We start from the raw sequence: 12,825 nt of genomic DNA, 5'->3' as shown, positions 1-12,825 counted from the left end.
AGCTGATGATTGTTTGAGGTTCGAGCAGTATGTGTGAGAATTGGTCAAGACAGTGAAACCTCCGATGGATCATGCGCAATGGATTGAATATCACAGATTGTTAGTCAAATGCTCACCGAATGCAAATTATTATGAATGAAAGTAGAAAGGGAGAGCAGTGACGGATTCAGAGTTGTTAACTTTGATGAACTCTTTCGGGCTTAAGTTGGATGAAATTCAGGTAAGTTTTTGTAAACTAATTTTTATCACAGCTCCAGCCAAGGGACACCTACACAAGATCAACTAGACAACAACATAAATATCACATTGACAACCCATTTGGATTACTTTGCGATCTCCTGACGAAGTACAATGATTTGACAGAAGAGGTCGTAAACTTTCCTATTGAAAAATTTAAGAAATTGGTCAAATTAAGATGCATCGAAGAAAGTGATCGTTTTCATCTCAAGTCGTTCTTCACACTGAATAATAAGAAGCAATAATAAATGACTTTTATTTTAAAAAATCATGAGGGCATAAAATTGGCCTTATTAAGTTGGAATACTTCACGTAGATTTTCACGTAAGATTTTCTTTAAAAAATTTCAAAAGACTGAAATGACCTTTGAAAGGAGCGTTTCTTCTCATTTGTTTAGGACAGTTTGTTATAAGAAGAAAAGCTCCTTTCATGAAGAAATTCTTGACATTTTTAAGAAAATCTTGACAGGGGATATTTACGTGAGCTATTTATAGAGAAAGTGATCGATTTGAAGTTGATAAGGAACTTTAAAGTAAACAAAAGATGAGTACTGATTTTTATTGATTGATATTTTGGATCACATTGAAAGCTTCAAACATTTCAATGTGACTCAAAATATTAAAATAAATCAAAATCAATACTTATCTCTTGTTACCTTCAAGTTCCTTAGCAACTCCAAATCGATCACTTTCTCCATATTGGCGTCATCCATTAATGGCGTCGGAAGTTTAGGGGGGGTGGTGTTAATCAAATTTACGACGGATTCCGACGAGGGGGGGAGGGGGGTAAACAGAAATGTACGACGTCGTAAAAATATGCCATATTCACGGTTTGAATTTTTTCGTTTTGAATTATTTAAAATAATTTTTGAAGTATTTCAGACTTAGTAATCTTTTTCTTTTCAAATTTTTCACGAGCTTTCATTGAAATTTGAACTGATACTAAAAATTTCCTTTTCAGTGAGGGGGGGGGGGGGGGGCATGTTAAAAAACACGTCGTAAATTAGGGGGGGTTGTTGGATTTCGACGGTTTACGATTAAAGGGGGGGTAGGGGTCAAAAAATGCCCTTTTTTTGCCGACGCCTTTAATGGATGACGCCATATGATGAAATATTGTTTTGACAATGATTCATTGGACCAAAGTCCACGATCGAACAGGCAAAATTTTACGTTGCTCAAAATAGCGTGACATCAATGACTCTCTTTAATCATAACCGCAATACGTCATCTGCTATTCTCTCACTGAGAAACTGCATAAACCTCTAAGAAGTGTGATAAGATTTAATTCAGTTTTGCATCTCGTATCAAGTAGACGCCCGCAATGAATAAATATCAATCTATTTTTATTCTAATTTTCCTGTTTCCAAATACATTTGGAGCTACCTTCAATTGTTTCCAAACATCAGATTCTCATTGTCGCATCGTTCGGTTAAAATCAGCCAGCAATTATACCGAAATGCAACTTATCGCTCGGGATCCGAATGCCGTAATAAAATTATTTCTGCACGGAACTTTTCCTGTTTTAACCAAAAGTTTTTGTGACTTTCCCAATTTGGTGGTTATGATGGCAGGTCATTGTGAAATAAGTACGATCGAAGACGATGCATTTGAGAATTGCAAAAAACTGAGAGATATAGATTTGGAATTCAATGACTTTATAAAAATTGGAGAGTATGCCTTTCGTGGATTAGTTTCGCTGAGACAACTTTACATTTCTGTTGGAAATATCTCACACTTTAATCATCAACTGAGCGATATGAAATCATTGCAACATTTAGTGTTATGGAACATGAATATAACAATTTTAAAACCTCAAGTATTGACAGAGCAAAAAAACTTGGAACGACTCTCCTTATGGGGAAATCACTTGTATGACCTGGAAATAGAAGAAATTGTTGAAAATTCTCCAAATTTAAAAGAAATATACTTAGCTGATAATAACTTCAAATGTAGTCGATTGGTAAGCATCTTATCGCTGCTAAAATCCAAAAATATCACAGTTAACTCGTATGTCAGGGAAACTAAGAGACGCGATTACATACCCGATAAATTTAATAACATACAATGCTTATCAGAAGAACTATGGCAAAGTGAACTTTCGAAAGAATCGCAATCCGTTATAGAATATTACGAAGCTTTGAATAAAAAAAATTCAAGTGATAACGAAGAAATTATTGAAACAAATGTTACAACTACGGAAAATGATGGAAAAAATCAACTTTTGAGAAATTTACAAGAAAACGTCGATGAACTTGTGGAATCAATTAATCTCGAAGTAAACATTTTGAATGAAAAAATCGAGAGTCTCAATGAAACTTATGAAAAACATGAAAATCTCTACAACGAAAGACTTGAAAGGATATTAAAAGAAATTGAGAATTTGAGAAAGGAGCTTGAAGAGAAAGGAAATTTGACAAATAGTGACGACACTAATGAAGGTTTGAGAATAGCTTTAACAATTGTTGGATTCCTTGTAACAGTTGCAGTTGTAATAACAGCTCTTGTGATTGTCATTAACATTTTCAAAATGAAACGAACCAATGATTATAGAGGAACAATTTACTTCACGAATCAACGATCGTCAGCTATTGTTAATTCAAATTCATTAACGTCGCTCTAATAAAATTCTTGACATCACCCGATTTCAGCATTTCATTGAAAAATTAATAACATGAGATTTTTTTATGGTTTTGTGTTATTTAAGCCTGAACTAGTCCAAAAACCCTTAGTTTAAAACTCTATAACGAGCTTCAATGTTTCTATGCATTTTTATTGAGATTGGGTATGTCAAAAATCCAATGGAGCAAAATAAAAAAGGTTTAAAATTTTCATCAAAAATTGCCAATATTTGTTTTGAAATGAAATTTTCAATTTTTTGTTATTTTTGTACTGAAAATCACATTTTATCAAGAAATTTATTCTCTAAGAATAATTTTAATTAAATTATTGAATTTATTATTAAAAAAATATTCGATATTTAGATATTTTTTATAATTTTTTTTTTTTTTTATCAAAGTCTGTTTTTAATTTAAAAGTTTAATAGAATTAATTTGAATTTTAAAGACAAAAAAAATTATCAACTATGAAAAATTGTTGAAATTTTGTTTGAAAAAAATATTTTAATTTTTTATTATTTTTTTTTATTTTGTTATTTATTTTTAATTTTTTTAGAGCATAAAAAAAATATGCAAAATATTGCTAATGACCAATATAAATTTTTTTCCCAAAATTAATCATTTTTTTCGTCGCTAAGTTCGTTGCGCATATTTAAACAACTTATTGACACGATATCACACCTTATCTTATCTATGCATAAATATTCGTTAACCACCGAGACACTCATTCTGCTTAAAAAATTCATTCACAAATCAGTTTCTTACCATCTTTCGTCTTGTACACTTCGTTTTGTTATTTTTGCTGAAATTTATTACGTCATAATCGCGTCGAGTCATCTACTTGACTCACTTTTTTGTTGAATTTTGCCGACTTGAGACTTGATTTCTTTAATTTTTTGATATTTTTATCAAATTTTCTCACAAAAATGGCAATTTTTCGTTCCTGGTTGATCCTAACAGCTCTGTTGGCAGTTTTTGCTCAGTCTTTAATGACTCAAAGCCAAAGTGACTCATGTTCCAATCATCTTTCGTGTCATTCTTGCATTCAAACTAAAGATTGCAGTTGGTGTTCGAAGCCGTCAATGGATCCAAGTTCCAATAATGAAGTTCGTTGTTTCGCTTCGAGCAATAATTTCTTGTGCGATAAGGAGTTTATCGTGAATCCAAGGAACGTTGAGACAGTTATCGATGACAAGCCACTGTCTAAAGTCAAGAAATCTGAAGTTAGAGAAGAAATTGTTCAAATTTCACCGCAAAAAATTAGTTTGAAATTGAGATTGAGTGAGTTTTTTTACAAAAAATTATTTTAATTTAATTTAAATTAATTAAATTATTTTTTAAAATAATTAAATTAATAATAATTAAATTAAAAAAAATATAATTTTTAAAAAATAAAAAATTACAAAAAAAAAATATTTTTAATTATTTAATTTTATTTCATTAATTTTTTTGTTTTAATTTAATTTTAATTAATTAAATTTAATTTAATTTTTAATTTATTTAATTATTTTTTTTATTAATTTAATTTATTAAATTAATTATTAATAAATTAAATCAAAATAAATTTAAAAAAAAAATAAAATTTAATTTAATTCAAAAAATTTAAAATTAAATTAAATTAAATTTTATTTTATTTTATTTTATTTTAATTTAATTAAATTAAATAAAAATAAAATTTCATTAATTTTTATTTAAATTTTAACTTTTTTTTAATTTCATTTTTTTTTTTAATTTTAATTTTTTTTTAGATGAACCTCAACGAATTAAATTCCGATATTCTCGTGCCGAAGACTACCCCGTCGACCTGTATTACTTGATGGATCTGTCAAAATCCATGGAAGATGATAAAAACAAGCTCTCCAAACTGGGAGACCTACTCGCGACAACGATGAAAAACATCACCAAAGACTTCCGTTTGGGCTTCGGATCTTTCGTCGACAAGCCTTTGATGCCTTTCACCTCTACCGTTCCCGAAAAACTCATTAGCCCGTGTGCCGGATGCGCTGCGCCCTACGGTTTCAAGAATCACATGAGTTTAGACACCAACACGGCTCGTTTTTCGCAAGAAGTGAGTCGCTCCCAGATTTCGGGCAACATCGATACGCCCGAAGGTGGTTTTGATGCTCTCATGCAAGTCATTGTTTGCGACGAGGAAATCGGTTGGCGAAGTCAGGCACGTCGATTGGTGGTTTTTTCAACGGATGCCGGGTCTCACGTTGCTGGCGATGCGAAGTTAACGGGAATTGTGACGCCAAATGATGGAAAATGTCACGTGGAGAGTCATGGATATACGCATTCGGCGCTTCAAGACTACCCGAGTGTGCCGCAGATTAACAAAGTTGCCAAGAAAAATGCGATAAATTTGATTTTTGCTGTTACGAAGGATCAGGTGAACACGTACGAACGGCTTTCGAAGGAAATTGAGGGATCGTCATATGCTGAAATGGAAGATGATTCCTCGAATATTGTTGATATTATTCGAGATGGATACAATGTGAGTAAATTTTTAATTTTTTTCTTCAATTTTAAGTTGGTTTTAATTAAATTTTAAACTTTTTGTCCTTTTTTAAAATAAGACAAAAAAAAATTAAAATTTGAAAAAATTTTTTTTTTAGTTTTTCAAGGCACAAAAAATTTTTAACTTGAAAGGCTTTCAACTTAAGCTTAAAATTAATAATTTGTTAAAAGCTAATAATTTTTAATTTTTTTTTTAATATTTTTTATTCAAATTTAGGGAGAAAATTTTTTTTCAAAAAAAATATTAGGTAGGTATTTTTGAAAAAAAAAATATTTTTGGAAAAAAAAATTAAATAAATAAAATTTTCAATTTTTTTTGTCTTATTTTAAAAATTCAAATTAATTAATTTTTTTTTAAATATTTTTTTGAAAAATATTCATCTTGATTTAAGTCAAAATTTTTCATTTATTTTTAAGTTTAAGTTAAAAGTAAAATTAATTATTTTTCAACCTTTTTTTATTTTCCAAAAATTTATAAAAAAAAAATAATATGTAATTTTATTGATTGAGTAAAAAATATTTAATGAATTTAAATTTGCCTAAATAAATTATTTTAATAAAAAATTAGAGCTTTTGACTTAAGTTCAATTTAAAAATTTCATTAAGTCAAAAACTTAATTTGTTATTTTTTTTAAGAAATTTTAAAATTTTTTTAATAATTTTTTTTTTATTTTTTAAATAATCATTTTGTTTTTTTTTTTCAATTTTTTGCATAAAATATTTAATAATGTTGAAATTTTTTTTAGTTAAAAATTATTTACTTATGACTTAAACTTAAGCTTTGACTTAAGTCAAATAAAAATTTTCTTAAAATAATTAATAATTAAAAAATTAATTTAATAATTATATTAATTTTTTCATTTAAATATTAAAAAAATTTTTTACTTAAATTTGTTTGAAAAACGAAAATCTCATAAATTTTTGACTTATTTTTAAAATTAAACTTACGTTAAAATATTTTTTTAAAATATAATTTTAAGTTGGAAAATAAAATATTTTTTTTAAAGAAAAAAATTGAAAATAATTGAAATTAAAAATTATGAAAATTATAAAATAAATTAATTGAAAATTTTCTATGAAAAAAATATTTTTAATTTTTTTAAAAATTTTCTAAATGAAAAATATGTTTAAAAAAAAATTAAAAATCAACAAGTTTCATACCTTAAAATTTTTTTCTTTTAGAAAATTTCATCAAAAGTCGAGATAAAAGATGACGCCAACTCCTTCGTGACCATCAAATACTTCTCCAAATGCATGCACGGCTCTCAGTTGATCGAAACCAACCACTGTGACGACCTCCAAGTTCACGTTCCCGTAGAATTCGAAGCTGAAATCATCGCTACTGCTTGCCCGAAAAATCCTCAAACTGTCAAAATCTATCCTGTTGGCGTCGATGAAGCTCTTGTACTCGAAATTGATCCAATTTGCGAATGTCCATGCGAAAAACCCTCCGATCCGACATTCGAACCAAATTCCGCCAAATGCAACTCCCATGGAACACACAAATGCGGGACTTGCGATTGCGACAACGGATTTTACGGCAGAAAATGCGAATGTTCGAGCTCGGATGGCGGCTCGAGTGTCGTCGAAAATTGTCGCGCCGATAATTCTTCGCTTGTCGACTGTAACGGGCGCGGAAATTGCATTTGTGGCGAGTGTATTTGTCACGCGCGTCAAAATCCCGAGGAAAAAATCACGGGTCGTTATTGCGAATGTGACAATTTCTCGTGTGAGCGTCACAATGAACGAGTTTGTGCGGGTCCGGAGCATGGAACGTGCGTTTGTGGCAGTTGTGAGTGCGCCAACGGATGGACTGGACCAGCTTGTGAGTGTGCAACGTCAACGGAAAGCTGTAAAGCGCCTGGAGACACGCAAATTTGCTCGGGACACGGAATTTGCGCGTGTGGCGAGTGTCAATGTGAAGTAACGCCCGAATCGCGATACTCTGGATTGTATTGCGAGCGATGCCAGACATGTGCGGGACGCTGTGCGGAGTTCAAAGACTGCGTTGAATGCAAAATGTATCAATCGGGCGCCCTGAAAGACGAATGTGAAGCAAGTTGCATGGAAATTTCCGTCGAAACCGCAGAAAAACTCGAAATTCAGAACGATTTTGATCACATTTGCACGGCTTATGACGACAAAAATTGCCGGTTTCAGTTCATCTACAACGATCGCGATGAAAAAATCGTGTCAATTCGAGCGCAAAAGGAACCCGATTGTCCTCCGGTGATTTTTACCTTGGGCGTGATCCTCATGATTATTGGCGCAATTGTCCTCACTGGCTTAGCAACGTTACTTTTGTGGAAATTATTTACGACAATAAATGATCGCAGAGAATACGCCCGATTCCTTGAGGAGACCAAAAATGCCAAATGGACTGCTGTAAGTAAAAAAATATGAAAAAAAAAAAATTTTTTCTGATTATTTTTTGTTTTTTAGGGCAAAAATCCGTTATACAGAGAAGCAACAACAAGAGTTCAAAATCCGACGTACAGAGATAATTAGTCGTGCAATTGCAAATTTTAGTTCCTTAGTCATTAGAAAGTATTTTGTTTAAATGTTTTATTCTTATAAAGTTGAAATTTGATACCAAAGTGAGATTTTTTTGTCATTTTGTGAAGTTACTTGAGCGTATTTTGACTAAATTTTAAAAATTTGTTAATGAATTTGAAGAAAAATTAGGTTAAAATTTTTAAAATGTGTACTGGGGTTAAAATTCAAAATGTGCATTGGGACAATTTTTTTAAAATGTGTGTTGGGGCGATATTTTAAAATGTGCATTGACACGAAATTTTGAAGTAAATTGGGTATAAAATCAAAATTCTATCAAAAATTGATAAATTTTTAAAAAATCCCAATGCAAATTTTTAGTTGATATTGAATAAACTGCTTTTTAAATTTCTTTTAATTTTTAATGAATAAACAGCGAAAAAAAAATCCAGTGAAAATTTTGAAATTTTCCCATTTTTCAGTTTCATAAAATAATTTTAAAAATTTTTAAATCCCCAAATTTTAGCAAAATTTTTTTTTCAAAAAATTATCCCAATGTAGTTTCGTAAAATATTTTTAAAAAATTCCCCAATGCAAATTTTTAAATATTTTTACCCAATGCACAATTTTAAAAAATTATTTTTTCCAATACAAATTTAAAATTTTTTTCAATGTAAAATTTCATAAAGTTTTTTAAAAAATTTCCCAATGCAAATTTTTAAATATTTTTGCCCAATGCACAATTTTAAAAAATTATCCCAGTTGATATTTTAAAAAATTATCAGTTTCATAAAATTTTTTGAAAAATTTCCCAATGCAAAATTTTAAATATTTTTGTCCAATGCAAAATTTTAAAAAGTTATCCCAGTTGACATTTTAATGTTTTTTGAAATTTTTTTCAATGTATTTTCCCATTTTTCAGTAAAATATTTTTAAAAAAAATCCCAATGCAAATTTTAAATATTTTTGCCCAATGCACAATTTTAAAAAATTATCCCAGTTGACATTTTCAAATTTTTTTCGTTTAAAACCTTAACAGACAGACATCTTAACCTCAAAAAATTAATTTTTCTTACGAAATGTCTTTCAAAACAAAAAAAAATACTACCATCAGCACTTAAATAGTAAACAGGCTTCAGTACAAATTGACATTTGATGAAGAGAAGTACTTAAAATTGTGATAATTTTTGAATAATCTGTGAAATTTTTTAAAAATTTTAAGAAAAACGTTAAAATTTGACGAAAAATGTCGCCCAATGCCAGCGACAACAACAAATGGGTTTACTTGATGGCCCAAAAGTGTGAGAAAATCAAGTTAAAGAAGAATTTCCTGGAAGCAAACAAAGTTTTCGCTCCCATTTTGAAGAACATTGAGAAAAGTCTCGACAACGAAGACTCTCAAATTGTAATTTTCCTGCCGGATTGTCGGTTAAATGACTTGCATAACCTCGTAAAATTCCTCACGTACACAAATGAGAACAAATCTATGCCGATTAGCTGCTCACTGGAACGACTTTTGACCAAATTGACGGCAAATGGTGAGCGGGACTCGGAAGATGTTGTGAATAAAGTCGAATTACCGACTGACGAATGGATCGAATTGGCAAATGGTAAGACCAAATATCCATTTTTACGCGAATTTCATGCGTTTTTGGGCTTTTTTAGATTTTATACGCACAGAATTTCCACAAATTGAGGTCCCGGAAGTCCCAAAACCGGATGAAATTTGCAATTCGCAAGAAACTCTTGAAGAATCAAGTGTTTCGGAGTCACTTTCTGTCGTTGAAAATGACGAACTTGATCTCGTACGACAAAGAGCAGTTACCTATTTGACCCCGAAGATCCGTAAAAATAAATTTTCTGGAAGACTTTCCGTTGATTCGCTCATAAAAGCGATGATTCCCGATGCCGAACGTCATTCTGAAGAAATTTCCTCGACAAATGTCAAATTTATCATCAAATGGCACGGAAAAATCTTCGAAGGCATCGGCAAAAAATTGTTTTACGCCAAAGATGACGCCGCGATAAAAGCTATTAATGAACTGCTGAAGGTAAATTTGAAGCAATTTGACTCTCCGACGAAACCAAAGTTTTATGGAGAGATAATGCGGAAGATTAAACTCGATGAGGTGCGTTCCAAACGACCTTCGAAGACCTACAAAATGTCAGTTAAGGTAAAAATTTTAATTTTTTCTCATAAAAAAAATATTTTTTAATTTTTTTTCACAGCTTCCATCGGGACAAGTCATCAAAGGGATGGCAGATTGTATTTTCAAGGCGAAGCAAAAGACGTATCTTGCCGCTTGTCGTCAATATTTGATCGATAAAAACATTGAACGAGAGAATTTTAACAAAAAAGTATTGATAAAGTTCTTCGAAGATGAAATTCAGAAGGAATCTAATGTTATAGAAATATTGGATAAGTCATTCGAGAGCATTAGTTCTGCTGATAGTACTTCACTTTCACTGGATTTGAGTGATAAGGAACGAGAATGTCTCAAATTTAAAGGATTAGGTGAGATTTTTTACATTTTTTGATGAATTTCTAAAGGATTTGATAATTTTTTAAAAATTTTGAAGGCATTAGTATTCAAAAAATTCAAAAATTTTCGAAATTTCTAATATTTTCTTTACAATTTTTTGATTTCATTAACATTTAATTTAATTATTGTTCGATTTTTATATTAATTTGGTAATTTTTATCCAAATTTTTTATATTTTGGAATTTTTAAATTTTTAAAAAACAATTTTTAATGATTTTTTTAATTTTAAAGTACTTCATCCATTTTTTTTTTAACTTTTTAAAATTAAAAAATTTTTTAAATAATTTTTAAGAATAATTTTATGCTTTCTATGTTCAAAAAACCTTCTTTTTGCATTATCTGAAGAGAAAATTTTTAAAGTATACACTGGGGTATTAGTTTTGGAATATGCATTGGGTTTAAAGTTCAAAATGTGCATTGGGCAAATATTTAAAAATGTTCGAAATTCACAATTTTTAGTGATTTTTATCACTTTGTGATCTTTTGAGCTTCGATCTAACTTTAAAAAAATTAAATTGTGCATTAGGCATTTATTAAAAAATGTGCATTGGGCTTCAAAATTCATAAGTTGAAATGATTTCTTGTTATTGTTTAAGTTTTTAAGCTTCAAAATTACTTTTAAAAAATTTCCCAATGCATATTTTCAAATTTTGACCCAGTGCATATTTAAAAAAAAATCCCAGTGCGAAATTTAAAAATTTTTTGGTGTAAAAAATGCGATAAAATTAATTTTTAAACATAAAAAATTAAAAAAAATAATGAAAAATAATTTAAAATAATTTTTTGAAGCTTTTTCTAAAAAACTTTTTACTATTTTAAATCCTTTAAAAGCATTTTTTAACCAAAATTTTCAATTTCAGCCTGGATCAAATCAAATTTGCGAAAAAACTTGTACGATCGTGTCAAACCCGACGAAATGTTGCATCACTTCTTGCCTGAGGCGATACTCTCCGTATCAAAAGACGACCAACGAACAATTTGCAAAGTTCGTTACAAAAACTGTACTTGGACAGCGGAAGGTCAAAAGCTAAGAGACGCCCGCGAAAATGTCGTAATAAAAGTTTTGCACGAAATTTTCGGGATCGAAGTCTTGCCAGTTCACATTCCAAATTTCAAAGAAATCAAAGAAACGCTCGAAAATTCCGTTAAAATCCGAGAAAAAGGACGCGGATTCGTCGCAACGATCGAAGTGAGTCAAAATTTTATAAAAAAAAATTTTTAATTTAAAAAAAAATAAAAAAAAAAAAAAAAAAAAAATTTAAATAAAAAAAAAAATTAAATTTAAATAAAAAAAAAAAAAAAAAAATAAAATAAAAAAAAAATTAAAAATTTAAAAAAAAAATAAAAAAAAAATTTATTTATTTCAATTTCTAAAAATTTTTTTTTTTATTTTTAAAAATTTTATTTTTTAATTTTAATTTTTTTATTTTTTTTTTTTAAATTTTTTTAATTATTTTTTTTTACTTTTAGTACAAGGATCAAACGTACACCCAGTCAGTCCCATCCCCAAGTCGCTCCCACGCCCGAAGCGAAATCGTTAAAATCGCCTTAAGTGACCTCGTAAATGCTCGAAAACTTCATGTTCGCATGAAAAATCGCCTGATGTTCACAAAATTCTTCGTGGAAAAGAGTTTTCCGTTGCTCGATCGCGTGGATTTTGTCCTCAAACACTTTACGTTCAACGAAAAAGTGCGAGGTTCACGTTTTGAGGCGTCTTGTTGCTTGTTGGATCGTTACGAGCACGCCATGTTGGAAGAAATTGACCAAAAAATCGACATTGTACCGGTTGACGAGAAAAATTTCAAGGCGACCATCATCTTGAACGACATTGAAGTATCGGCAATTTCTGTTTCTCGCACAAAACTCCGAGAATGTCTCATTTTGAAGGTTTTTTCCGAAATCCAGGACCGGATTGATGACGAAGTTGTACTTGTGAAGCCCAAAAATCACGTTTCTGACGCGGATTCGATCTCAGAAGTGTCGTCGTTGGTACTTTCAGCCGAGGAGGAAGATAAAAACTTTGCTTTTTACAGAGAACGAGCACTTGGAATGTTACGTGGCGAGCGTTTGAGACGCCGCCAGGCAAAGGGACTCTTCATTTCGCCGAAAGCGGTGCTGCATGACGTCATGGGAAGCGAAAAATTGCAATTTTTGGAATATCAGAAGCTGGATTCCTTCGATCATCGCGTCAAAATTGACTTTTTCGGCGAAATTATCGAGGGAAAGGGTTACAATGAGCATGTCGCGAAGCAAAACGCCTGCCAAAAAGTCTTTACCAAAGTTTTGAAGATCGACTGGGATCGAGAATTGAATCTGAAATGATACAAAATAAAGAAATTTTCATTAAAAAATTTAATTTTTCTTAAATTTCCTTGAAAAAATAATTTTTTTTAACAAAAAATTTCCCCAAAAATTGCCCTG

The 12,825-nt window shown here is 30.2% G+C and overlaps 2 protein-coding genes across 2 annotated transcripts; both read left to right on the top strand.

Annotated features, from left to right (window-relative positions):
- The first annotated feature begins 3,640 nt into the window (after positions 1–3,640).
- On the top strand, positions 3,641–7,987 carry LOC134833674 (integrin beta-PS-like). Its single transcript, XM_063848081.1, has 4 exons — positions 3,641–4,132; positions 4,600–5,345; positions 6,551–7,753; positions 7,811–7,987. Exons 1-4 carry the CDS (start codon positions 3,778–3,780, stop codon positions 7,874–7,876), a joined length of 2,370 nt encoding a protein of 789 aa, XP_063704151.1. The 5' UTR covers positions 3,641–3,777; the 3' UTR covers positions 7,877–7,987.
- Positions 7,988–9,021: 1,034 nt separating this feature from the next.
- Positions 9,022–12,726, top strand: LOC134835498 (uncharacterized). The gene is made up of 5 exons (XM_063850375.1): positions 9,022–9,471; positions 9,527–10,035; positions 10,091–10,376; positions 11,265–11,593; positions 11,875–12,726. The coding sequence occupies exons 1-5, from the start codon at positions 9,108–9,110 to the stop codon at positions 12,724–12,726; spliced, it is 2,340 nt and encodes a 779-aa protein (XP_063706445.1). The 5' UTR covers positions 9,022–9,107.
- Positions 12,727–12,825: the final 99 nt, after the last annotated feature.

The sequence above is a fragment of the Culicoides brevitarsis genome, chromosome 3 (assembly GCF_036172545.1).
Source record: "Culicoides brevitarsis isolate CSIRO-B50_1 chromosome 3, AGI_CSIRO_Cbre_v1, whole genome shotgun sequence".
NCBI lineage: Eukaryota > Metazoa > Arthropoda > Insecta > Diptera > Ceratopogonidae > Culicoides > Culicoides brevitarsis.
Note: the sequence above shows the minus strand (reverse complement) of the source record. Positions and strands in the feature narration are given on the sequence as shown.

What these genes read in the sequence shown, in the direction of transcription:
- LOC134835498 (XM_063850375.1), top strand. Translation starts at nt 9,108, where the DNA reads ATGTCGCCCAATGCCAGCGACAACAACAAATGGGTTTACTTGATGGCC. An exon ending in CCTACAAAATGTCAGTTAAG is followed by an intron (nt 10,036 to 10,090) that starts GTAAAAATTTTA and finishes TTTTTTTCACAG; the next exon opens with CTTCCATCGGGACAAGTCAT. An exon ending in TCTCAAATTTAAAGGATTAG is followed by an intron (nt 10,377 to 11,264) that starts GTGAGATTTTTT and finishes TTTCAATTTCAG; the next exon opens with CCTGGATCAAATCAAATTTG.
- LOC134833674 (XM_063848081.1), top strand. Translation starts at nt 3,778, where the DNA reads ATGGCAATTTTTCGTTCCTGGTTGATCCTAACAGCTCTGTTGGCAGTT. An exon ending in TAGTTTGAAATTGAGATTGA is followed by an intron (nt 4,133 to 4,599) that starts GTGAGTTTTTTT and finishes ATTTTTTTTTAG; the next exon opens with ATGAACCTCAACGAATTAAA. An exon ending in TTATTCGAGATGGATACAAT is followed by an intron (nt 5,346 to 6,550) that starts GTGAGTAAATTT and finishes TTTTTCTTTTAG; the next exon opens with AAAATTTCATCAAAAGTCGA.